The 27,863-nt window shown below is 41.2% G+C and overlaps 1 protein-coding gene and 1 long non-coding RNA gene across 4 annotated transcripts in view; one reads left to right on the top strand and one right to left on the bottom strand.

Annotated features, from left to right (window-relative positions):
• Positions 1-8,912: 8,912 nt before the first annotated feature.
• LOC121066495 lies at positions 8,913-27,813 on the bottom strand. The gene is made up of 3 exons (XR_005817802.1): positions 18,859-27,813; positions 16,739-17,786; positions 8,913-11,770 (listed from the first exon to the last, which is right to left on the bottom strand). It is a non-coding gene; the product is annotated as an uncharacterized LOC121066495 (long non-coding RNA).
• The window catches only part of TSPAN12 (tetraspanin 12), a 48,380-nt gene continuing 38,911 nt past the window's right edge, over positions 18,395-27,863 (top strand). The window contains exon 1 of one of the 3 annotated variants that reach the window (XM_040550042.1): positions 18,395-18,733. In XM_040550042.1, coding sequence (XP_040405976.1) covers positions 18,668-18,733 — 66 coding nt within the window. In that variant the 5' untranslated portion in view covers positions 18,395-18,667. The remainder of the gene's footprint in view (positions 18,734-27,863) is intronic. The other 2 variants (XM_040550048.1, XM_040550058.1) reach the window with 2 other exon arrangements.

Here is a 27,863-nt window from a genome sequence, read left to right on the forward strand (position 1 = left end):
AATTAATGCAACACACCTGGGAGTGCAGCTAACTGGAAATTCTTTAGGGAACCAAATTTTTAGTTGAAAAATACTCATTCACTATATATTCACTTTCAATAATCAGAGCTTTTGGCAGAGCTTTTACTGAAGATTAAAACTCAGAGAGAGCGAGAAGGTTAATGGGTAATAGCCTTGTGATCATGAAACTCTCTTGAGAGATGCAAAGGAAATTTAGGATTCTCTTTGGCCTTATTTAGGCATCAGGCCTGAGTTTTTTTCTTCTTCACCTAAGTCCACGGACAGCTAGGTTTGAGAAAAATCACCACGGTGGCCAATCCAATGAGTATTGTATCTGAGATGTTGGGTACTCAGTACTCAACTTCATGACTTCATTGGAGAGAATTTATGCAAAATATACAAAGACAAAAAGTCCTAAGTCCTCTCTAGTTTAGGAAAAGCACTGCAGAGTTGGTGGTTGGAGCAGATTTCTCGGACAGGGAGAAAAAGCAGACCTGGAGACTGAAGATGAATCTTCTGCATGCTGCATTCCTCTCACTGCCAGACAATTATCTGTGCATCCATAAAATTAAATGGTTTTAGTGTCATTTGATAAAGAAGACCATTTAAGAAACCGTAACAAATTTTACAGGTTCAGAAAACTATTTCCTGGTCTAAATGGATACTGAGCATCTGTCATCCATGTGGGACAGATTTAATCAAATTTATTTATTTATTTATTTATTTATTTATTATTATATATGAACCTGATTATAAACTCACATTATAGAATCAAGGAATCATTAAGGTTGGAAAAGACCTCCAAGATCACCTGGTCCAACCATCCCCCTACCACCAATGTCACCCACTAAACCATGTCCCTAAGCACCACGTCCAACCTTTCCTTGAACACCCCCAGGGACGGTGATGCCACCACCTCCCTGGGCAACCTGTTCCAATGCCTGACTGCTCTTTCTGAGAAGAAATCTCTTCTAATTTCTAACCTTAACCTCCCCTGGCACAACTTGAGGCCATTCCCTCTAGTCCTATCAGTAGTTACCTGTGAGAAGAGGCTGACCCCCAGCTCGCCACACCTTCCTTTCAGGTAGTTGTAGAGCAACAAGATCTCCTTTGAGCCTCCTCTTCTCCAGACTAAACAACCCCAGTTCCCTCAGCCACTCCTCATAAAACTTGTGTTCCAGACCCCTCACCAGTTTTGTTGCCCTTCTCTGGACATGCTCCAGGCCCTCGATGTCCTTCTTGCAGTGAGGGGCTCAAAGCTGAACACAGTACTCGAGGTGCGGCCTAGTACTCGAGGTGTGGACTGTATTTATATCCTGATGTCATTAACATTAAGAATGACTTTTGTTTGCAGTGAAATCTGGTACTTATGATTGACAGTGAACAATATTCTGTATATAGAATGGGCAACTCTCTTTTGACAGAAAGTATGAGGAACTTTCTGTTTCTTCCAAGACAGAGTTTTCTATACATTTCTGAGAAGAATCCAATGACCTGAATTTACATTCTATATCATAAACTATCAGGTAACAAAATAAAGTAATTTTATAACAATATTTAGCTGATAATTAGCATAGTAACAGATAAGTATTTGGTAAAAATAGAAATGGTCTTAATTACTTTTTATCATGGAGGTCAACATTTTGTTACTGGAATTATATCTGGACTATTTTTCTATTCTGAGAATAAACATAAATTCAGACTAAAAATGTTTTCTCTAAAGAATATTCACTGGAAGAAGAAAAGCCTGAAATAGTATGTCTTAGTAGGTCCCTTCTTTTGTAAACATGATTAACACAAAAAGTGCTGCCAGAAGATGATGATTAATGGTTCTAAACACTATAGATCTGCACTATGTAATGCATCTCATATCCTCGAAATGAGAACTGTAATTTGTCATTGTTGTCTAGAGCTAAAATTACAACAGGTAATTTACAAGAATAGATTATAGTATTTTATAATTGCCTTTTTTAAATTCATATAGTCTTGTATTTGAATAAATGTTAGGTCTCAGAACAATGCATTCATTTGCTGTGTAGTGACATACAATGGCCAGATAATCAATTATACATTTGTTTAGCTAAAATGACCCCTATCAAATTTCTCCTACAGTACGGTACCCTGCAAGTAACACCACAGAGAGGAATGAGTTACCACATACTGCAGTAGTATCAGAACTCAGAGGTTTCAGCAATGAGATTTTAGTGAAGAGGTTTCCATCCATATCTGCTCTGCTTTTGGATAGAAGAGTTTACCAGTTCCCTGTTCATTCTGCCTGTTCTGTTGGGTTTCATGACAGCCTTGCACTTCGGAAAGTCAAGCTGAGTTTCAGAAAACAGAGATGAAACTGTAAGTGTGAACATCAACTATGCGAGTCATTTGATTTTCAAGCTTAAAAAAGGAGAACTGTGTTAACCTTTCTGTTTTTTTTCTTCTTTTCTGATTCTTCTTTCAAAAGAATCCGGAGCAGTAACTAAAGAATAGCCAGTGTCTCCCTAACTGGGACTACTGTCCTTTTCAGTGACTGAGGGGATTCTCCATGGATTTCTCCTTTCTTTTTCCCTTTGCAACACAACTTTTTTGAAGATGGGATGTTGTGGGCTGGTTTCCAGAGCCATCAATGGGCTGTACTTTTGTCCAAAACAGTATTCTTTCCCTGAATGCTCCCCTACTGGCTGTCAAAGTGGGGATCCAAGTCAGTACCCAGGCATTCTCAGAGAGTGGTAAGTCAGTATCAGTGAAAAATGAGGCTAGGACTGCAATTACAAAATCATGTGCCATTAAATTATTACCATTATTACCACCTGGGACTGATTTGGGCTATCTCAACTTGCATCTCCCAAGCAGTGCCCTTCATGGCCTAGGACTTACAGCATGACAAGACCCATTCCCAATAAAAGCTGGACAGGACTGCTTTGGTTTTTAGGAGCTGAGGGAGTAAAGCTGTATGGACACAAACTGTCCCAGCTGTGCCCGTTGACCTCAAGTCCTTGCTCAGTTCGTAGCCAGTTGGTCCCAGTTGTCAGGGTCCTTTCTGGCTGCTTAGTCAGCTGGGAGGAGGATGAAAACATTCTTTCCACTAAGCAGCGCTCATTTTCTACTTTTATTTCCACATCCCTACTCAACCAAGTGGCTGGCAGTGCTCACAGTTAACCCTTGGGGATGGAGCATGTTCTGCCTTCTTAGGGGAATTACTTTCTGGCAGGGCTGGTCTGTTGCCAGCATGTCCTTACAGGGTGCTGCTTTCTCATGGCTCCCACCCGGCATTTCCTGCCCCTATTGCACCTCCCCATTTTAGACAATGAATGAATTCTCTAACTGGTCTTGGCTCTTTTTTTTTTTTTTTTTTTTTGTGTGTGTGTCTCATACCATGTATGCGGCTCATGGTAGGCTGCAGTTCATTAAAATGTACACAATATTTCATATTTGGAGAATTCCTCTTAACCTCTATACTTTCACAGAATTACAGTAAATTTATGTAAGAGATGTCAGACAGAAAAACCTTATTCGTGGCATTTTTTTGTGGGAATGCACTAAGAATCCAACATTTTGGCTTCTAATATGGTCTAATGTGCCCTAATCGTTTGAATGGGAAATTCCATTAAATTAGTGACTTACAATCCTGGAATTGCTCGGTGACCTCAAGTGCTGGGGGACAGATGTAGCTTGCCTTCTTTATTAACTGATGCTGGCTCATAAATGTATCTTGATAGCTTGGACAACAGAGACAGCTCCCTTGTGGGCCACTTCGTTGAACTTGACTGAAAAATGCCTGCCCCTGGAAAGAAAAATATTTGGCTTCCAGCAGAGAACCAGAGGTTTCTGTGCCAAATGGGAGAGTGTTTGGAAGCAGCTAGAACAGAATGGAGAGAAGATTAAATTGTCACACTAGGACTGAAAGCTGTTATGTAGATATGTAAAAACATGATACACCTATATGTGCATCTGTCTACTGTGAATGTTCTTCCTTTTCTATTTTCAATCTGTGTTAACTGCATAAAGCTAATGTGTAATAATTTCTTGATGCTTGTTTTCAAAAATAGAGGCAATTTTTGTTAAATGTATAACACGGGCAGCAAATGATGTGGTCACATCAGGCTGTTAAAAAGACAACAGGTGTAGGTCAGATAAGTATTCAGAGATACAGCTTTACAGGGCCCTGTTAAAATTAGTAGTAGCCAGAGCTAAATGCCTTTGTATCTAGCATCACATACAATTAAAGTATAGTCTAGAGGCGCTCTGCGTCTATGGTCTGTCTCAGACATATAGCCGTATATTCACTATTAAGAATGAATAAATTATATGAAATGTTAGTTTAGAACTAGCATATTGAATCAAGAGGAAATGTTGCTATCCAATTAAATTTTTCTGCTTTAATCACCCCCTTCCAAACACATACCCACCCCACGTACATACGTGGGTATGTGTGTGAATGAGTATGTATACATACAAGTGTTATTTCAGCAATGGTATTCAGATCTTGTTAATAATCCTATTTTCCATTATCTTTCCTTGCATGTCTCATTTCAATTAATGCAATATATATACTGAAAGATTCAGAATTTGAAGGGAATATTAAAAGAATGCCTATTTTCAGTGAAGGCATATGCATGTTTTTATACAGGATTTTATAAGAAAGACTGGAGTGGAAAAGGGCAAAGAGAAAATAATAAACATAAAACTAAAGTTTAATGGAATGGTATAACTTTGTTATATTTTTTCTTTGTCCCATGGATTTCATTACAAAGTAATCACATCATTATAGAATCTTGTAAGATAATTTCAAAAATCAACAAGACACATGCCCATATGAATTCTGTAAGTTTTAAACTAATTTCTATAGAATCCTACCAGTCTCACCTCTGTTAAGTTCTAAAGAATTTAATATAGATACTCTATTCTTCAGTCTATTCACAGACTGAAGGCGTGGGTACAGCTGGACTATGCACGTGCCTTACTCAGTGAATTACTACTAGCTATCATTTGCTGCCTTGCCACAGCGGTAACAAAATAGTAACATGGAGCAGAAGTCTCATATCAGATAACACACATGCGCCAGCTGTCCCTTTAACCCACTGTTCCCCTCCTTCCTGATATAATTTTTATTTTTTCATTTTATATACTACATTTTTTTCACTTATGAATAATACTTGGTTTACAAAGTCACAGTTTAAAAACCCACTGAATTATGGAAAATGCTGTGTTTGTAATGGAAATAAAATACTCATTTCATAATAACAAAAGAAACACAGAAGTTTGCCCTTCCTGTTCACATGTGTGTAACTTTAAGAAATGTCTTTGCCTCATGTATCACAGGTGCCATGTGATTCAGGAGTTATGGAAACAACACTACTGAATAGCAAAATCAGGCATCAGAATAGCTATATCTTAATAACCTTCAATTTTTCCATATGTTCCAAGTATTTGTCTCGGTTCAACATGGAGTGAACATGAGACATAACAAATCTGTGGGTGGAAGGATGATATATTCCACTTTCACAACTTTTCAGACATTGCCATTCTGTTTTAGAAATTAATTACTTTTGTTCTTACTATTATCTGTGTAAAAAAACCACCACCACCACCTACAACAACAAAAGAAGTAATAGACAAACCATATATAAACTTTGTGTACCTGTCCATAGAAGATATTGTAACATGGCAGACAGCTCTGAAGAGAGACTTTCATACTTCAAGCACTCCATAAGAAACGGGGATCCCATAAAAGGTCCATTGTTGGTGCTGCACTGTGTTTTACAAGTAAAGTAACATGGTTGGTTTGAGAGGGAACCAAGATACCACAAATCCCATGGATATTTGTCAGTTGAGCATAGTCGCTATTTCTGTCACATTAACATCACATAATCACAGAATGGCTGAGGTTGGAAGGAACCTCTGGAGGTCATCTGTCCACACCCCCAGCTCAAGCTCTAGGGTCACCTAGAGCAGGTTGCCCAGGATCACATCCAGGTGGTTTTTGAAGATCTCCAAGGAGGGAGACTCCATGTCTCTGGGCAACCTGTGTCAGTGCTCAGTCAAAGATTGCTATCAAACAATGCTTCCTTCTTTGAATATAATTTGCATCACATACAAAGAATTTTTTTGGTTATTTGTGTTATAAAATGTTCTCAAAGGGAACAGAAAATGTACATGGTATATAATACTGTACGAGTAAGAATTCTGTCTTGATAATACTGAAGCTAAGGCAAATGTGTCAAATGTATAGTACAATTTAGATCAATAATACTTTTCTTTTTGTTGTATCATTCAAGCTCCTTGACTGTCTAACAGCAACAACAAAACATTTTCAAACCTTTATATTTTCAGACTAACTACATTAAGATATATGCCAAGGTTTAAGAATACAGAATATAGTTGCTAAATATATGTTATATTTAAGACTGCCTACAGCATGAAAAAAATACACCAGAACAACTGTAAGTATACAGATACATATTTAAACGATGATCACGTCACATGTAACTCCTTCATTGTCATTCAGCCACCTAAACTTTGTTTTCTTATTTAGATGGAGGGGGGAATTTATTTTTTTCTGTGTAGTTAAGTAAAGTATGTTCTTAACACATCAAATACATTGATATGAAAAAGAAATTCTGCTTGGTCTCAGCAGCAAAAGAATGATCTCATGATTTCAGAGGAGGAGGAAACCATTGTGGACTGCAAAGAGGCAGATACAGAAAGGAAGGAATTTTTTGAAGAGATTGATTAAATTTATATCAGCTTTGTAGAAGCAAAGTTTTACTGAGGAATGCTTATAAGGCAAGTGAAGGATAACCAGCTGAAAAGGTAACGACAGCACATGAAAACTGTCAATATGAGAAAGAAAGGAAGAATGAAAAAACTTACAGTGAAGACCTCCAAGTAGTCATAAGGTTTGTATAGCAAAATTCAGACTGCAGAATATAAAAGGGAATCGCTGTTGATAACGATCTACGTCTGGAAGATGGGAGGAAGAAAGAGAAAGATTTAAAGGTAGGAAAGAGAGGAGAGGGAGCAGGGCAGATGAATAACACAAGAAGTAGAAACGAGAGAAGATTGTGAAGGAGAGCACTGCAAAGTTGTGTTCGTGCATGAAAGGCCAACATACAGACAGTGTAAGCATGTAGAAAACAATGGTGGATGACCAAAACATTTTAGATGGCAGTCTTCTAAATGGATCAGTGTTTAATGAAGGGAAAGCTAAATTGAATGGACCCAGTGATAAAAAGAGCAATCACTCCAGAAGAGAAAATCAGAAAAAAATATGCCAAAGCTAGAAGGAGAGAAGAGAGAAAATCAGTGCCCAAATCAGTTTCCTTTGTACCTCAGAAATTAGAATCATGGAGTCATAGAATCATACAATATCATATGTCAAAAGGGACCCCCAAGGATCATTGAGTCCAGCTCCTTGCTCCACACAAGAACACCCAACAATCAGACCCTGTGTTTGAGAGTGTTGACCAAATGCTTCTTGAGCTCCAGCAGCTCAGTGCTGTGACCGCTGCCCTGGGGAGCCTGTCCCAGTGCCCAACCACCCCCTGGGTGAAGAACCTTTTCCTGACACCCAGCCTGACCCTCCCCTGTCCCAGCTCCATGCCGTTCCCTCGGGTCCTGTCGCTGTCCCCAGAGAGCAGAGCTCCGCGCCTGCCCCTCCGCTCCCCTCGTGAGAAAGCTGTAGGCCCCATTGAGCCCCATAGACTTACCTGTGTCCAGCTGGACCAGCAAATCCTGCACAAGTTCAGGACTGGCTGGGAGTTTACTGTTCCTGTAGTCACGGTCCTCCAGCTCAGAGCTCCAGGGGTCCCAGAGCCCATCATCGGTCTTGAAGACAGAGGCAAAGAAGGCATTAAATGTGCCTGCTTTGTCTATGTCCCTCTTTGTGAGGTGACCATCCTCATCAAGAAACAGAGCAATGTTTTCTCTGGTCCTCCTTTTGCTGTTAACATATTTTTAAAAAGCCCTTTTTATTGTTCCCCACAGTACTGGCCAGCTTCAACTCTAACTGAGCTTTGGCCACATGAATTTTCTCCCAATGGCAAACAGTATCTCTGTAGTAAACCTATGTCGCCTGACCTTGCTTCCTGCAGCCATACACTTTCTTTTTCCACCTAAGCTCTAAAATAAGATCCCTGCTCAGCCAAGCTGACCTTCTGCCCCACTTGCTTGACTTCTGACATGTTGGAATTGCCTGGTACTGTGCTCCTTGAAAAGTGACCAGCACTGATGGACCCTGATATCTTCAAAAGCCGTTTCCCAGGGGACCTTACCTAACTAGTTCCCTGAGCAGCCTGAAGTCTGCTCTCCCCATATCCAGCACTGAAGTTTTAGTGGCAGTTTTCCTGTTGTCACCAAAGATTTTAAATGCGACTACTTCATGGTCACTATGGCCAAGACGGCCACCAATCACCACTTTACCCACCAGAGCCTCTCCGTTCACAAGCAACAGATCTAGGAGGGCACCTTTCCTGATCAGCTCCCTCAGTACCTTTACCAAGAATTTGTCATGAAGGTGTTTTAGGAATCTCCTGGACCTGTTCATATTAGCTGTGTGGTATTCCTGGATAACATCTGGCAAGTTGAAGTCACCCAGAAGGACAAGGGTGGCTGATCTAGAGGTATCTCTTAGTTCCTTAAATGTCTTGGTCTAGTCTTGAAATTGTACTTCGACCCAGTCACTGCCCTTTATCTCTGGACTTCTCAAAATATGTTGCCAGAGCAACTGTCCCTCTCAAGAAAATGTACTTCTCTTGGCTTAACTTCTTTAGAAGTCAAAGACATTGATAAGGATGTGGACATGTTAGTTGATATAGCTGTATAAATAAAAAAGGTTGAATTGCAAGAAAATTTCAATCTCGTTGTAAAGTTAGTGAGTAATTAGGGCAGGGATTTTATAGTCTCTCTATATATTTATTTATTTATTTTGTGAAAATACAGTAGAACCCACTGCAATGAAAACTGCCACCACAAGTACAAGGAACTGGTAAAGGACAAAAGCATGCACTTGCTCCTTAGTAGCTGTAAGGAGTGGCCTAAATACTGTGGCTAGCCCTAATAAATTTAGCATCAATACCAAGAAGTTCTTGTCATGATGTGAAATGGACAAAAGATCCTTTTGCTCACCTCCCTGGCCCAGTAACTCTTTATAAATGTAAGTTGTCCCCAGAATAAAGTTTATTACTATGATAGTTTAATCAGTTTTGTATATAAAATCATACTGATTGTACATTTTTTTCTGCTTCTGTTTTAAAAGTATCACCGTATTGAATTAAACATTATTTCAATAATTATGAAACATGAATGTCAGACTAGGCATTCAGCTGCTGATAAACCTGAAAATGATTTCCAACTTGGAAAACAAATTGATTTCTTTTCCATTTGTAGGGATAAACAAACAAACAAAAACCTAACAGCGGTCATGGGATAAAAAGGTTACACAAGGCAGATCTCATTTGCAAAAGCAGCAGCAATATACACATATATTACATAAAGGCCAAAGCAATTAATATCTGCACAACAAAGTTCATGAAGCAGTAGTTCATACAAAGTGAGGACTGTGGATATTAAACTAGCCTATTAATCCACAAAGCAAACTTTGTAGTCAGTCAAGCAATTTTTCAGAGTCTCAAATAAGCCATCTGATGGGAGAGTAATTAGATTTGTGTTTCAGCTCTGGAAGCACCACTATGTGCACTTTTTCTACTGCTTTATAGGCCATAACAAGTTGTTCCCAGGCCACTTACCAGGCAAGTCACATTTTCATCATTCAGTGGAGCCTTGAGTACATTTAGGACACATCCTGCAGAGCTGCTCATTGTAGTGGTTCAAGGACACCTGGTGCTGTTGGAACAAATGCTTTATTTATAGATACAGATTTAATGAGTTTCTTAAGTGCAGTAGGATGTCCTTTGATCCTGAAAAAGAAGAGTGGCTCATCTGTACATACTAGTGTGATGCAAACAGGGAAGATGATTTAATCTAAGGTATGTCATAGCTATCAAAAGCATCCCAATGTTGCAGTATTGAAGTAAGAGCACCATGATGAACAATCCACCAGGACAGTAATGTCATTTTGATACATTCCACAGAAAATCATGGATGAATGATAGTAGGTAAGTGTCCAAGTCACTGATGTGATAGAGCAGACCAGACAGTTCTCTTTAATAATGGCGTTTTACTGTTGGACTAAATTAAGCTTTATGGCATTTGGCTTTCTATTGTCCTTTTCAGAATCACTTACGAAGTCTATTTATAATTGCTCTGACATTCCTAGGATGCTATACTAAAGTTGTACAGTACTTCTGCACCTCTGTTTGTGACCACTTTATCTTGGCTGGTTGACGATGTAGCTGTGTCATGTCAGTGCCAGTGGGTGATGGCAGGAGAAATGATCGTCTATCTCCACCACCACTGAGTGGCAGTCCAGTTCTGCGTGCTTCTGCCTGCACTGCACATCCAGCACTCACGCTTATGTTTGGTCCATGGGAGTAATACATCAACATATCAATAACACATTGTTTACATGATGAGCAGCCAATTCACCACTTGAAAAACAAGCTACATTCATGAAAGGTATTATAAAGAGTCTCTTCATGGTGGAAATTTAGCAAATAAATGCCATACATTCTCATCTGCCAACTTTTAGAATTTGAAATACTTGAGAATTATAAGTGCTTGTGAATATAATGAGGTTTTGTGTTCAGAGGAAACTGTACAACGATTCTGCTGTATATATTTGTAAAGTATGGCTGTTTGTCTTGCAGCAAGCATACAGAGAATCCAAGGAAAAACCAGAGCCTATGCTGAGTACTACCTACAGAAAACTAGCACAGCGACAGCTCTGATTTAGGGTGCAAGCAACCTACTTCAGATAATGTACAGGAAGTAGAAAGAAAAATTGTTCAGGAAGTCACAATCATCTTCTCTCCCATGAGAGATCAATTCTGACACTTTAAAGAAAGCTAGTTACTTGCTGATTCTCATGATCTTAGCATATTTCCTTACAGGGACAATCCTTCATATTCCCAAAATATGATATTAATTACAACATGAAGGGAAAATATGGTAGTAGCCCTAGTCTCACTCATCATACTGGGGAGAAAAGCAGTTTTGGCTTAGATACCAAAGCATGTTCACTTCTTACATACATTAGTCCAAGGCAATTAAAACCTGCTACTTGGCAATTCCAGTTATTTAGTAAAATAGATGATGCTTTGAGAGGCACCCTTCTCATAAGGACTTTCCATGTCTTTTGTATTTTCTCAGTTTAGATAAAAAGCATGTTGGCTGGCATGTACCTTCAGCCTATACAGATACAATTATGTGACAGTTAAAAAGTCATAGTAAAAATCTTCATCTTCTAACACAGAAAAAGAACATTAGAATGAAAAAACTGCAGCTGGACAACATACTGTTCTTTCCTTCACCAAAAAGCATTCCTCCATCGTTCAGATTTTTACATTCACTTTTCTCTTACCTGTTCCTAATGGCTTTGAATTTCCAGTCATCTGCTTCTCTTATTTGTGTGTCCTGCTTTTCCTTGCATCTCCTTCAAGCTTCCAATGACAGTTTCAGCAGCAGATTTCATGGAACTGGGAGGCAGCCAGGAGGGCTTTTAGGTCCAAGAAGAGTGGAACACTGTGTTAGGGCAGCTCACATATTCTAGCTCCAGGCTTTGCCATCAGAAAACTGGCGTGAATGATCCAGACACAGCTATTATCTCAGGCACTTCTTTATCTGGCTCCTGGGTGACAATCTCAACGTAGAGAAGAATCTGCACAAGGACAGAAACCGAGGAGGATAAACATGTTTATCAGCAGAGGGTATTTAGAAAAGGAGAAAGAAAAAAAATGGACATAAAAAGGATAAGGAGAAAAAGGAAGAAGGTGAAACAAAGAGGAAGAAAGGGAAGACTTCTCCCTTCCCTGAAAGCCTATGAGGAAATTGTTGATTACCGAAGTGCTCTTCCAGTGCTTTGCAACACCAGATTTTGTTTTGTTGACTATAGTAAATTCTCTGCTAATTCTTAATCAGAGTAGAACTCCGATTATCATACATTTCAGACCTGGGACTGCTACTATGGACAAGAATCCCATAGGGCTACATGGAACAACAGGGTGTGACAGCAACTCTGTACCATGCAACAACTATGTGCACAGCAGCACACTCACACTCACACACACATATTTACCCTGGCCTCCCTAAAGAAAAAACTGCCGTAAGAGATAATGTACCAAACACTGAAAAATAAGGAAGTGTTAAAGACATCTGTGAATCTGTAATTCCTTGTTAAATCGTGATGCTGGCTTTAGTTATACAATCATATACATATTTTCCCCTTGACCCCTGCTTCATTATGTGCAAAGAATGAACATTTTATTTATTCTTCCAGCTTCACTCTGCATGTGGCCTATTTACTTTCCACTATTTCAGTCTCAGCTGTGAGGACAGCCATAAATTTTCTACTGCCTGCTCTCTGGCTCTCATAGCACATATATGCTTCACAAATGTTTCTCCCCACAATATTTTCCTGAAAGAAAGGAGTTATATCATCTCCACCCTCCAGGTGGGAAACCTAGGCTCTGAGGTAACAGCATCTGCAAGTTCAGGCTGATCCATCTGAGTAGCTCACAATGGGTAACATTTTGTATTTTCAAAGGGTTCCCTGTAGCTTCAGATACAGTTGTGAATTTTTACACATTTCTACAAACCTGCCTGTGAGATCTGAAGCCAGACAATGAAAACAGAGAACAAAATAACCTCCTGGGAAAAAATGTGATTAAAGGAACTGGCCACGTAGGAACGCCGCAGTGGAGACTGACTCCAGTTCTCCAAAGTAGCTGCTGTCTAGTGATGAGATCTTCCTTATATTTCCCCACTCCAACGGGGCTTTCTGATAAGAAATGTCATGCAAGTATGATAACTAGCAGTGCTACTGGTGCATCACAGACACTAAAATGTGCTCTTTGCTCGTGTAAAATCTCATGCTATGCCTGAAAAGGAAGTGCAGACTAAAATAAGCAAAACTCCAAAGATCACTGTGCCTTTTCTTGCTGCTGGAGCAGTTACAGATGCTGAATTCCTCCTCGTGGAATTTAACTAGAAGAGAATATCTAGCAAAACTCTCCAGCAGAAAGCTCTGTGGCTCCCATTATAACACCAGGAACCATAAATTGAAGAAAAGACACCAGAAAACAATACAGCAGCTTTTTCAAACTATGCCTTGCAGTGCAAGCAAGATCTTTCTGTTAAATTGAAATCCATACTTACGGAGAGGGGAGTAAGACAAGAAAGAAATGACACTGGGAGGACTCCTAGAATTCTTCTACGAAATTCTTTCTGTGGCAGAGAGAAAACAATCCAACTCCATATTTTTCACATCCTGTGGCTTAGGAATCCCTTTAAAGAGCACTGTTCTTTCAAATATATATTCTTCTTTCCAGGCTGTATGACACAGAGCTCACTGACAATATGACATTTTCTTGCTTGTGTCCAAGAAATTCAGCTATACTGTTTGCTTACTTTTAGTGATTCGCTCTGGTAGCAATCTTCTATCTCTTACTGCCTGTGAATTTCTCAACGGATGGGATTTCCAGACTGTCCTAAGAGGGAGTTAACTCCTAATGAGTTGTTAAACACCTCTACGAAGGATTCTGGTCTTTTGGCTTGTGGAACACATCTCAAGACTCTTGACCTAGAAATCACAGACCAAGATTCATCTGTTTCTGGTTATTGGACACATCATTTTTGTTATTTCTAACATGTTACGTTTGATATCAAGGACATATTTTTCCAGCTGAACTTGGTTCTCACATCATTTGTTCGACATGCAGATTTTTACGCATTTTTAAGCTCTTTTAAATAACTTACAAAGTAAATAAAGACGGAAAAATGTGAGTTCTTTTTCACTTAAATAGCATTAAAAGCAAATCTGAATCTTCACATTTTTCATTTTTCCAGCTGCTATATGGAGGGGAGAGGAGGAGAGGGGAGGGGAGGGGAGGGGAAAGGGCACCTGCAATGAAGCCTCTAAAGCAATGGAGAGAAGGAAATTTTTCCTAGAGATGCAGAAAAAAACAACAAACCCACAACCTGCTGAGGTGTTATTTCAGTTGAGGGAGCCATTGAAGGTTCCTGAACTAGAAAGCGGGGAAGTCCATTTCCAAGAGCCCATTGAGCCAAAGTAAAATTTGTTTTTGAGATTATGATTTTAATTTCTTAATCATCGGTATTTTTTCTATTTCAAGTGTTACCTTATTCCAGACTGTCATTTCTTTATTCAAATGAAACCAGCTTTTAGAAACAGGATGAAGATTTGTCATTTGGTGTCTTTGTTTCAAAGGAAAGAAGGGCACTTTCACCTCAAGGTTTGAGCAATAATGGGTCCTGCTATAAACATGGATAGATTTACTTGATATGTTATTCCTGAACCAACTAGTACACCTTCAGTTTTATATATGGGTATTTGTGTAGCTTCAGAAATCCACCCTCAGTGGTCGTTGTTTGCACTGTTAGTCACATATATTACTTGTTTCAGACAGGTGCCTGTTACAGGACGTGTCTGCCCAGGCAATGCCTGGCAGGGGCTTGCAATAAAAAGCTATGTAGAAAAAGGAATGATTTAAAAATCCTCAAAACTGTGCAAATATCACATAAGTGAAAGGGATCACAGATTTTTTTACATGGACAGTGTGGCTGGAAGAAATTTATTAAAAGTAATTCATTGCCCTGGTGCCATCAAAGACATTTCTAGCTTAGACTAAAATCTTATAAATAAATCTGTACATGAACAATTTGCCTATCTATATAACCTAAGTGGAGTAGATTCCACACAGAACTAAAATGCGTATGTCAAAGCACATTCACATGTATGTTCCTTAGTCTGGTACTCATTTGAGTAATTTTAAATGTTATGGCAGCATATAAAATGACATTACTTTAACTCATTGCTTTTTCAGCGATAAAGTTTCTTGCCATCTAATATCAGGCAATTATCACCTATAAATTTACACGCATGCCTAATTCTATTCCACTCAATCAGACTATTCATATAGTTTAGATTAAAGACACTTTCAGCTGGATGAGTATCTTAATACCTATTCCTCTTTTAGCCTGCTTTCCTGATGGAGAAGGGCTTATGAGATCATACTGGAGAATTTGCGCAGTCAACACTCTTCTAATAGTTTTTGAACCTGTTGGACAATTTCAAGCACATTTGGCAGAGAGCAGCTAGCTTACAGATATTAAGTCTGCATACATTAAATTATGAGTGGCAGTTAAGCAGAGGAAGGAGAGATTATTAGAGTTATTGGCATTTCCATCTCCCTCCTCTGCCAGTGATGGAAAGGTTATATCATGAACACTTCATTTAAGTCTAGAGAATTCATATTTGAAAGTTATTGTGAATGCCCTGTCACAGAAAAAGCTTTACAATTTGTAGTTAATTAGACACTAGAGAATCCAAGCAGACAATACCAATCAATATGACTTCAATAGTTTCCATGCTTATCTCTTTGCTACACATTAAAGAACCCTTACTTGTAAACAGCAAACTCTCATTTCAAGAAATTATGAATACAAAGAGTTTGTAAAAAAACATCATCTTTCTTGCCCCAAATAAAATCTGAAGTGATCAGTTTAAAGGGTAAATAAACACATGTACTAAATTAGCATAGTAGCTTCCCTGATTTTTTTTTTTTGAGTGAACAGATAATACTTCCAGTTTAGTTACTGTTTGAATGCATGGGAACTTTCTCTGTATTTCTTTCCCAGTGTTGACATCATGGAAATTTCACAAAGTATGACAGACTGGTAAAAGCACTATTCCAAAGGGACCTTCCTCCGAACCCTATATAGTTTGGCGGACATTCATAAATAGGACCTGTTTTTCTTTAGGTTTTGAGTAAAATCTCTTCTGGTCAAAAAACGATTTAGTTAACAGCTAGGACAGAACATTTCTTTAACCACCTATGTGATCCTCTTTATGTTTGCGATGGAGTTATTGCAATAGGATTTCAAACAGGCACAGTTAGACTGAGAGCACCTTATGACCAAATACCCCCAACGTGGTACCTCAGAGATACAAATTTTTTCCAAGTGTCATTTTAGCAGGATTTTTAGCAAGTAAGAGATCTGTGAGGCTGGTTTTCTTTTTCCTTTCCTCAAATTCCTTATGCACGAGGAATAGTTCAGCTATAAGCCAAAAATATCAGAAACAAGTAAGAGAACTTCTCATTTGGTATTTTAGACATGTTTAAAGAAAAATCACTGGGTGTAAGATAACTGAGTATTTTCATAGTGCATTTTTTTTTTTTTATAAAACCTTGTGGCTCAGGTAATTTGTTCTCCCATGGAACGACCAAGAACACAAACACAAGCTCAATTATTTTTAATCTGGTTTATAACAGACTGCATTGTCCTCAGCCAAGGCTGGAGCTCAGTTGTAAATTGACACTATTTGTGTAAACTGGCATTGGTTCACTGAAAATACTGTACCTGTTCAAGATCTGTCTTGCTGACTGTTCATGTAAAGTCCTCAGCAATAAAAGGAATGAATGGTATGTAAACAGCACAATGAATGTACAATGTCACCTTTTACAAGTAGTCTTAAGTCAGTTTGCCTCATTTAGGTATAAAATTAGCAATATCCTCTGAAGACTAAAAATGTTGCATACTGCACTTCCTGGAGAGCTCTCGATCCCAGAAAAGAGGAACAAATTAACAGCAAAAGCTCACAGCTTACCAAATCTGAAGGAAAAAAAATCTTCACACACCACATTTATGCAATGCTCTCTAGTACTTTTAGCTTCACTTGTTGTGTTCGCTTTTGGCATAAAATCACTGCTTTCTGGTAAGCATCCATGTCCGCTCTACTTTCTTTCTAAGGAGGGATGAAGACACGTGAAGATGTTGCTTGCTCTGACTAATGAAATAAAATCGCAGAAGCTTAAGTGAGATTATGATTCATTCTATGATTACACTGGTGGCCTCAGCTGAATCGTCTGGAGTTTGTAGGTTTTCTCAAGTCACGTTTCCAGTGCTTCAGGAAACAGATTTTTCTTCGGCCTCGCAAAAGCTAGATTTCATTCATTAAATACTTTTTCCTCCTTTCCAGTTTTCACCACCAGCCATTAAACCAATCTTTACGTAATACAGACTGAACACAACTTTCCTCTCCTAGTTCAGAAACTTTTCTCTGTGTATTTTCTTATAATTTTTGTTCGGGTGGCACTGCAACACATTTGTATGTATTTGTGGAAAATGTTTTGCTAATCTGCATATAATTGTGCTTTAAAGTGTAATATTACTTTTAAAATATGGGGATATATGTATAAGTTGAAACAATACAGATTTCAGTAGGAATTTACCACTGTAACTAGAAGATTTGCATGTACTTTAACAGATTTCAGAGACAGGATGATTTTTTCAGCTTAGTTGTGGAATCTGTAAATACTACAGACATTATGGGACCAATCCACGGCAGCTTTGCCAGAAAAATAACTGCAGATTTTGTCCATTTCCTGAAAGATTATCTTCAACATGGCTGCATTTCTAGATTTGCTGCTTTACTCTTTTACTCTGCAAAATATGAGTGTTCTGATTTAGACTAGACCCCTCTGGGGTCGTTAGATTTAAACCAGTGTCTTCATAATGGCTGGAGAAGTGCAGAGGGCCTTACTTCCCAGTCCAGGAGAGCTTTCTGCTGCCTGGAGATGTGGAAGCGGTACCGGGCTGCGGATGCCCAGATTCCGGTTCGATTTCAGCGACGTTTTGTTTCCGATGCAACAGTGCTGAAATATTGGGAAATGTCTGGTAAATGTTGCAGAAAAACCACCCCAAAAAAAAAAAAAAAACCATCTGTTTTATGAGATTATTTGCCGCTCTGGGCCAAAATACCACAGGAGGAGGTTTTCATGCATTTCGGCTTGCCTAAGCCAATTGCTCAAAACCTCCCCTCTCCCCTGAAGAGCAGCAGCAGCGACCCAACTGCTGGCACAACTTGGGTTTCCAGCGCGGCTCCAGCCCAGGGAGGGAAGACATTTTAGGGTGCTTCACCTTTCGGGTCTCGCCGAACGAAGCCCAAACTCCCACCACCCCTCCGCACCCCCCCCCCCCCCCCCCCCAAGCTGCCACTTCCATTTTGTCTCTCGGGGACAACACACAGCGCGCAGCGGCGCCACTCCCACTCTTCAGTGCGCCCACACACGGCCCCCAGACCCTCGGAGCCCCGTCTCCCGGCGCCTCGGAGCCCTCCACCACCCGGGGGAGCCCCCAAACGCCCGGAGGAACTCCCCACGCCTCGGCCCACCGGGCCTTCCCCGGCGGGCGGCGCTAGGACCCGGCGTGCCGCGGATGGTGGCGCCTGCGCGGCGGCGCTGGTGGCGCTGGGCGCCGCGGGGCTGCGCGGAGCGCTGCGGGCGGGGGCGGCCGCGGCCGCCGGGAGCTTCCCGTCAGCGCCCCGCCGCCCCTGGGCAGCGCTGCCCGGCCCCGATGAGGCCTCGACGGGGCGAGTGAGCGAAGGGGGAGCCGGGGTGGGGGGAGAGGCTCCACCTGCGGCGAGCTCCCGGCTCTGCCCTGCCCTGCCCTGCCCTGCCCTGCCCTGCCCTGGCCGGCCCGGGGAGGGAGGATGTGGTGAGAGGATGGACGGCGCCGTCTGCCTCCGGGGCTCGCCATGGCCAGGGAGGACTCGGTGAGGTGCCTGCGCTGCCTGCTCTACGCCCTCAACCTCCTCTTCTGGGTGAGTGCGGGGGGTGCGGGCCCTCGGGAGCCAGCCGCAAGTGAAATTTGGGGTTGGCCTGGCGGGGTGTGCGCACACGCGTGGGAGTCCGTGCACCTGTAATACCTGCGTGTGTGCTGTAATACCTGCACAGCTGTGGAAAGGGAAATATTCAGCGGCTTTCTGGCTTCCTTGCTGCCTCAGTTTCGGAGCATCCCGGACCCAGCCCAAACTCTGAGCTCCCACAGGTGTCTGAGCGCTCGGCCGCTCTCTGAAGGGCTTACCCCAACTCATCTCAGGGACCACATCCTAACTGGCAAACGAGGCCTGCGGTGATTTATTCCGTCTGCTTTCAGCATTTCAGTCAGCACTGTATTTATAGCAGCAGGGCTTCCAGCTCTCTCCAGCACAAGTGGGTGTGAGCGGCCCCGGCTCCCAAACTTGACGGCTCCAGACAGACTGCACGATGGAGGTTTCGCACAGCCTGTGCTCGCTTGCACCAAATGGAGCCTGCTTCACCTGCGTAACTCAGATTTGTGCTGGATAAGTGTAGGTAAAAAGAATGGGTCAGAGGCGTGACATCCCACACCCAGTCACAAGTACTGACTTGTGAGGTGCTGTGTGCTTGCTTGATGCAAGGAGCTTCATATGTGACAAATATGTAGGCTGGGACCGAGCAGAGTTTATGCTGAACTAAAGACCAAGTCCCGTGATTACTGAAACTTAAATAGAGATCAGAATATGAACGAGACAGAATTGTTAAACAGCATTTCAGACAAGATACTTTTTTGTGAAATGCAAGCGATCTGAGATTCTGTTGAAAGTATGTAGCTTTGTATGTTGTATTTGACAGATGAAAAGTAAGTATTTAATTTCTGCAGTATGGTAGGACTAAAGTCCTTTAATAGGAGATGAAGAAATCTTTCTTTTTCTTTTTTTTTTTTTTTTTAAAGGATGTGTAATTATTTCTCACGTCATATGTGATTTTCATTGGGTATTGTACGAAATCCCCAAACTTGGATTTTGTTTTGATTAAGGCAGAGGTTGCCTTGGGTTTAACTGATCTGGGTTCAACTTCAGATTTTTAGACATACATTGTTAGAGTTGAGGGGACAGACACCCGCATGGCTGAAAACATCCTGTTCTCCTGTTTGCATATTCACTGCTTTCCTCTGGGTTCCAGATTCCTGCCTTGAGCTGTCCTCATCAGTTTCCATTCACACCTCGACTCACCACCTAAAGAAGCTTTTTCCCTTAAGCTTACTCTGCTGTTCTCCTTTTCCCTCCATTCTCAGTGCTTGCTGCGTTTCATCGGATTTATTATTCAGCCTTTTAAGCTGAAGCTGCCATTTAGGTGGTACCTAGGTTGTACATGAGGTTATGTCCCCGCACTGTCTCAGTTGACCTGTTCTGTGGTGGTGAGGGCCTCGGTGCTGGATCTGAGTGATTCATTCCTCTTCCTGAGCGACTTTCCTTCTGTAGGAAGTCTGCCCTTACTTTTGGAGGGAACTTGGTGCTGCTACGTTGTATCTCAGTTCCTCTCTAGGGAGATCAAGGCTGTTGCACGTTCTAAATTTATGGAGGCTGAGGCAGGACAAGCAAAGAGGCAGTAAGCAGTGAACAGGTGCAAAGAGGAAAACACACCAGAAACAGATAGAGGTGGAGGTGGGAGATGCATGTAAATGTATTTGTCTGGGAGGGTGTATGTTGTCTCACTTTGGACACTTAAATGTCTGCCCTCGTTGCTTGAATTTAAGTTCCGTTCCATGTCAAATTGCTCCTTCCAACTTTCAATTGCTATGTCTGTGTGTTTTTCTGTTGTGGACCGAAGGCACGGAGTTACAGAGCACCTTCGAGCTTGATGATGTAGTTACGCTAACTACATCTGTGATGTGCTGCTGTTAACTTTGTCCATTCATAATACATTTTGTCAAGATTTTGTTTAAAGCATTCATGAGTAGAAACTATTTCTCATTCTTTAGATTTTTTGTTTCAACATTTTGGGTAATAGTGTCTCAGATCACCCCTAACTAGGAAGTGTGATTTTTTTTTTTTTTCCATAATCATATAGGAAAGGGGATCTTTTGAGTCTATAGCGGTATGACAAGAAGTCCTAGGGAAGAAAATGGTAACTTTGCATGCTCATGTTCAGAACAAGAATATGAAAAATGTCTGTACTTAATCTTCCTAGCTGAGGGCAGGGCACTGGAAATTACACCCAAGCAGCTAAGTGAAATCTGTATAACGCCAAAGCATGTGAATATGTAATTAGGTAATAAATGCCAGTATCAGCAGATAACTTGCACCACAGATGTTGTAAAGAATAAAGCTGTCTTCCGTAATGTGCATAAAATTGAAGGTGTTAGAAGTAAAATGAAAAATTGGCCAATCTGCTTGGAGGTGATTCTTTGCATCTTTAAAAGCAGATGGGTGCAACTGTTTGGCTCAGAATAAAGCAAACAAACAAAATGAGTGTGCCAGAACTGTGTAGTAAGAAATAGGATGAATGGTAGGTGGGCAGTATTACAGTTAACTTGGGTTCTTTGGAGGAGTGTGCGTCTTAGAAACCTCTTGCTGCTTCCTATCTGCTCCTGTTCAGATGTGTATTTAAGAAATCTGCTACTTGTTGCTTATTGTAGTGAAATGTCCCATGTCTCCTTCTCTACCCGAGTTGAGTTTTCTCCAGCTGAGGTCAGTGAGAGTGTTACCACTGACTTTTCTGGGTGTAAGAGCATGACCCCAATGGCCAAAATTGCCTTGTGGAAAAGCTCCCCCGGCAGCAGGTACTTGCTTGCCAGCATGGTGCTGAGGGCTGTGTTTTCCCCTTGCCATCACTCTTCCTTCCATTTGGAAAGCTTTAGCTTGTCTGTTGCTTATGTTAGCACTTACTTTGATAAATACCAGCTCAGATTATGGACTGGATGGCAGGAAGTTTAGATTAGGTCGGCCCCTGGAAATGTGCAGCCACATTCCTCCTGAGCTGCGAGTATGGTAGGCTCTGCCTTAACAGATAAACACAACAGCAGCATACTTGAAATAAATGAGAGCAAAGCGCGGTTCTGGGGTATGAAGGGACCTCACTGTTTTGGGAGCATGTGTGTTATTCTCTCCAAGCCTGTTCTTGGAGGGTGTTACAGTTCTTCTTGCTTCGTTCTTTCCAAAGGGCTGTTGCCTCCAAACACCTTCAAGGCTGTCATTACCGTGCCCGTTCGCTGTGTCAGTTATCAGTCTCCGGCTGAAAACATTGAAGATACACAAACAAGTTGTGTTGACTTTTTAAAATCATGGCTTAATTCAGGGGCCTAACCAGGATGCAGTGATAATCTCTCCTTGTTTCATTCTGGTGCTGTCCAGCGGTCGGTCCAGCAGTGCGTTGTGTAGAGAGGATTGGTTTCTCCACTGAGCTGGAAGAAGAGAGCCTCAGCTCTGTTGACCTGTAACATTTGAAGCCCTGACCAAAACTGTGAGAGTGCCTGTGGCCTGGCTGGTGCAGGCTGATTTTCCCTCTCAGAGGAGGGAACATTTAAAGTAATTTTCAAGTGTGTCTCTGTGTGCAACTGTTGCAGCAATGTATATGGGAATTGCAGCTCTTGTCATTGCCAGCCTGATGAGGGCACACTAGTGCGTGTGAAGCCTCTTAAGAAAGTGTTATGCATAACAGAGCTGGCTCGTCTGACCATCAATCTTGCTGAGAAACTTAAAATGCTGTAACATGCTGGTGTCTTCATAATTGGGTTATTGTTGGAGCCTATGGAAGCAGAGAAGTGGGAGAACTTCATCAGTCACTGTGCTGTGATACTTGAAGCTTTCCCAGAGTGTTTCTTGCATGCGTACAACTGCATGCTTTGTATTTGGAAAGAGAAGCTTCTTTTACTGGCCTGAGCTAATGAGCTGTGATGGGAAGCAGTCGACAGGGTGATGCACATGTGTGTGAGAGGGAGGAAAGGAGTGTTGGCTGTTACACTTTTTGTCATTTTTGGCCCAAAGGCTGCTTAGCTGTAAATAATAAATAAGCATTCAACTGAAAAAAAACAAGTCTCTCTTCTAGTGGTTCATCCAGTTTTGATAATGGATTTTACTGCCATAAAGGGTTTACTGCCCTTACTGCTTCTGAGGAATCTAGGCTTTGTGGGAGTGGATGGATTGGTAATTCCAAAGCTGCTACTTGCAGTAGGCAATTTCTTCTGAGGTGGGAATAAATAGGTTGTCAGTGCTCTAATTATTGTTGAGTAAGCGACCAAATGTGGTAATAGATCTGATGATCCTCCTGGAAGCTGTTTCTAAGCTCAATTGAATCGTGCATGACTGTAAGATGTCTTTTTCAGAGTAATGGGAGTTGCAGTTTTAGGAGCTTCTCTTCCTTCTGGGTTCATGAGGCTTTTTTTGACAGTGCCCTGGACAAGGAGTATCTTTCAGACTGAAGTCTGCAATTAACATTTGGTTTGATTTCTTCTGTTACCCTGATGTGTAAATAAGCATTGCTTCTTAAAGGAATTCAGACTAAGAGACCCAGCTGGATTTCTGCAGATGTCTCATCTTAGGCTTTGCAACACTGCCATTTGCAGCATATTACTTTCTGGACAGCCTAATAAGAAGAGAGGACCTCCAAAAATGCATGATTTGGCATTTTTTAGTCAAGACTTAGTGATCAACCAAGCAGATTATCTTAGCGGTGCTTGAGAGAAGACATGCTCCTACTGCTTCCTGATTTTCTGGTTTTAGAGGCAATACTAATCTTTATCTCTGCATAGAATATGTGTCAGTAGCTGGAGAGATTTAGTTTCGGTAGTTCTACAGATATATTTTATGCAGCGTATGAGACTGCAGGGTCTTTGCTTCTGGTGGGGCTTTTCTCTATCAGTGAGCTCCTGACACTGGCCCAGCGTAGCAGCAGTCTTGGGTTTAATATGAGCATCCTTGTCTGTTTTGAGAACTGTGTAACTTATCCTTACTTAAAGCCTCCACGCCACGTTTTGCAGTATTGCAATTCTTCTCCTGTGCTTTGCTGCAGCCTCTTGCCCTTAAATTTTCTTTGCAGTCATGTAAGGTGGAGAGACCTTAGCTTGGTATTACTGGCAGGCTTCAGTCACAGAGCATGGCAAGCCTGTATTAATGGCACAGGCGTAACGCAGCAGACTGTCCGAGGGCAGTGGCCCTTACGGTTTTGCTAGAAGAGGAAATAGAAAACAGCGCTGAGTACAGGAAAAATTCAGTGTCCTGACTGCTTATAATAGGAGAGGATTAAGTGAAGCAACAGCTCTGAGAGGCACGGACCTGTTTTACTTTTGGCAGCTCAGCCACGCATTCCTTTCAAAAAATTACAAATAGCCAAAATCGGTGAACTGGGAAGTGCTACTAAATATGAGTAAAAGCAGCACAATTATTTTGTCAATTTTCTCCTTTTTTTTAAAAAAAAAAAAGGCAAAATATAGCTGACATTCAAGAAAAAAGTCTGTATAGACTTCTTTTGTCTTGACAAAACTGCCAGCTTGTTTTTTTCTTTTTTCTGTGCTCTGATGAGCATGTGTGGCAGAAAGGAGGAGCAGCTGCTGTTGCGTCCCTTGCAATAGCGAGTGACCGTGCCGTAGTGGCTTGGGCAAATCACAGCTGTAAGTCGCAGATGGTTGTGTCTTAGGTGGTGAGCGTCTCTTACCAGATGGTTCAATGTCACTGGATGTTTGAGCAGAGTCAGAGATGTTGCCACATCCTTCACCTCGTGGGGTTTATCTGCCTGGGGGTATGCTGTTTATGTTTAATGATGCCTGAGCTTTCCTTGACCGCAGCTCTTAGCATGTAGCAGCACCATCTAATTCGGCCGTGTGATTGCAGCCAATAAGCCCTCCTTGCAGACTCTGTAAATTGTTTTGCCTCTATCTTGAATTTGTGCTTGTGAACAAGAAATCAGGGAAAATGAAAGCGGAGCAAGCTTCCAGTCAGTTTTCCCTTGTTATGAATATATTGAACACTTGTATCGTCTAGTTTTGGTTATGTGTTCCACCTGAGAAAATACAGCGAGGGAATATTAGCCTTGCACAAAGAAGCCCTAAGAATGATTGGAAGCAGCAGTATTGAGTTTCTTTCTTTTTCCAACCTCAAGTGTATCTTCCTTCCAACCCCAAATGTATGTGTTCAATCTTGTAATTACTTTTACCTCACTTTTTTAAATCTGCTGTAACACAACAAAGAAATCAGTCATCCTCTCTTCCTTGGAACCAGAGTCTGAGTAGCAGTTGTGTTTCTGCTGCCATCCAACTTCCACTCGTGCCAGTGGCATTTGAAGATACTTGGAGTGAATAGAGTTAGGGTCAAATTCTTAAAGAATGTAGGAATGGATATTCTTACATTCATAGAAACGAGCACTGCCTGGCTGGCTACCTGTACCAGTGTAAGTGTGGGGTTCGTGCTAGGCTAATACAGTCTGTTTTTAGAGACTGCAGTGTAGACGTTGGTAACTGAAACCTGATTTTCCTAGCATTCTTGTGTAAGGAATCAGCCGTCTTTGAAGCCATGCAAGAATAACTCTAGCTTCTGTCAGAATATGGTGTCTGTTAATGGTGCTCAGCAGAGCAAGCTGCAGGAGGAGTTTTAAAGGACCAGAAATACTTTTAAGACTAGTCTTTGAGAAAACTTTTTGGTGTCTTTAGGCTGCGTTATTTATATAACGTCATTAGATTATGGGAGTGCACAAAAGCCTACCTCAGATTCAAAGCCCTCTTTAAGCTGCCGTACAGGTATGAATCAGACGAGAGTCAAGTGGTATCTCTGGGGACACAGACATCTAGAAAGGCACTAACAAATCTGAAGAGATAAATATATAGAGAGATAATTATTTAATCTACTTTTTTTTTTTTTTCTCAGCTACCATCTTAGCCTTTCTGTATGGGGAAAAGGCTGTAAGGAACGTGTCTGAAGCAGGGTATAGTAAAGTGGGTGAGCGAGTGAAAGGTAAGGAATGCAGAGAGGGGAGATAGCCTACAGAATTTGATGGTCCAAGTGGGTTTCTGAAGGCCATGTATCATAACAAAGTAAAGCAGAGTTCAGCTATTAGTCAACTTTGTATCTACCTCTATATAACCTTTCATCACACATCTTTGTAGTTGATGTGGCTCGTTCCTCCTGGTGCGTTGACAGTGAATTCGCGAAGCAGTCTCAACAATACAGTCCTGAAAAAGAGAGCGGCTTGATGTGATGACGGAAAGGAAAAAATAAACCCAAACTTCACCCCAATGTTAGAAATGACATTAATATGTTTCTTAGCTGGCATTCAGCAGTTAATGAAACCACAGCTATTTGGGGGAAATCCTCAGTCTTAATTGTGTGGAACTCATTGTATTTACTTTGAGGATGAAGGCACAAACCCATACTGTCTAGATCTGAGTCAGTAGCTAAGGGAAAGAAAATACTTCAAGCCAGATGCTTACGCCAGTAAAACACGAACTCTAGCAGAACTGGGAAGCTCCATCTGACCTGTAGCTACTTGCATTTTTTTTCTTTAAATTCACATCTTTCTGTAGACGGTAGCTACCTGATTATTCATGAATCCCCAGACACTGTTTCTGTACCTTAATGATTTGCCATTATCTTGAGTCTGTGGTGGGCACTAGATAAGGGTCATAGGTTTAATACCAATTTTTTGGTATTGTATCAGTTTATATCAGTTTATATAGTTTATATCTTATATCAATTTATATAGTTTATATCTTATGTCAGTTTTCTGGTTGTGTACGCCAGGTTTAAAAACTGTTTGCCATCTGTGGGCTCAACAGAGATTTTCTACTGTCCATGAACAAAACCAAGCACTTATGGAAACAAAATTAAAAGTATATTGTGTGTATGTGAAGCGTATCATCTTGGTGGTAGTGTGTGGCTTGTGGTATGGATCTGGGCATTTGGGCTCTGTGCATTGCTACAAATTACCCACAAGCAGCACTGCGTGCCTTTGCCTCCCCAAAGGCAAAAGCTCTCTGTAATGGTATGGTTACTTTCCCATTTTGAGGGAAGAGCAGCACGGATCTTGTCCTAACGAGAAGTGCAGTGAACAGGTAGTCACCAAGAGGGTGGATACAGAGATATATGTGCTTTCTTATCCCTCTTTGCCCTTTATGTGCAGAAATTAGTACCTGGGTCTGGCTCATGGAAGAACCTGCGATTAGATTAACTGTACCGAAACCTGTTTGCATATTTGAGTTCTTACTCCACAGTTCTTTATGCTGCGGTGCTGTAGGATCCTTGTACCGTCAATTGCTGGAAAACTTGCTTGGTTTCCTTGGGAGAGCGACCCGTTAGCAGACTGTCAGTGCTCCGGCAGTTGCCTGATTGCAAAGTGTGCGAGTTCCAGCCCATGCCAAGCACGGATCAGGTTGTTAATCGCAGCTGCAGCTGTGCAAGCAAACCTGGATTCAAAGTGCAAATAAGTACATGCTTCAGCTGTTTGCAAGTGGGAGGGGACCAACACATAACCCTGTGCAGGAACCTTAGCTAAAACTAAGTGTTGGCATATTCTTAAAATAAAAGGTGCATTAGTGGGGACGAGGGGATTTTTCCTTTTTTATAGGCTGTGCTTCTTTCTGTAAACACTTGAAGGCTTTTGCCATACAGAGAAATAAGACCTCTTGTCCCTTTCTCCCCCACCCTTACACCCCTCCCTCCCCCAAAAATGGAGCCGTTTGTTTGTCCAGGGATCTGAGTCATCTGTGTTTGTTCAGTGATCTGAATATTGAACTTAATTGTGAAAATCCTGTGAAAACATTGCAACATGTTCTGTTCATGACCTTGTAGTGATTCCTCCCCGCCTGCTCTGGGTAAGTCACAGCTCAGGTTACTCAAATCAATTCTAACTGGGAAAAAAAATCTGAAGAGTTACTTCTTTACTAAAATTAAAAGACTTATTCTGTTGAATGTTGCCATATCTTGGGAGTAGTTTCCTTGGAGCTGGAAACCTTTTTCTGCAAAGGAAGTTGCTTTGTAGCGCTACTGCTCAACATCTTAGACAGAGCCCAGAGCTTGGCCTGAAGTTGTTTACCTCATCTGTTTTGTTCAAAAGAACTGTGTGTAATTTTTAATATGGAAGATAATTTTAGCCTTTTCGCCAATTTAATAATGTTTAGAAAAAAAAAAACAGCCCACCTGCTGTCAAATGAGCAGAGCAAGT

Source organism: Cygnus olor, chromosome 1 (assembly GCF_009769625.2).
Source record: "Cygnus olor isolate bCygOlo1 chromosome 1, bCygOlo1.pri.v2, whole genome shotgun sequence".
NCBI classification, from domain to species: Eukaryota; Metazoa; Chordata; class Aves; order Anseriformes; family Anatidae; genus Cygnus; species Cygnus olor.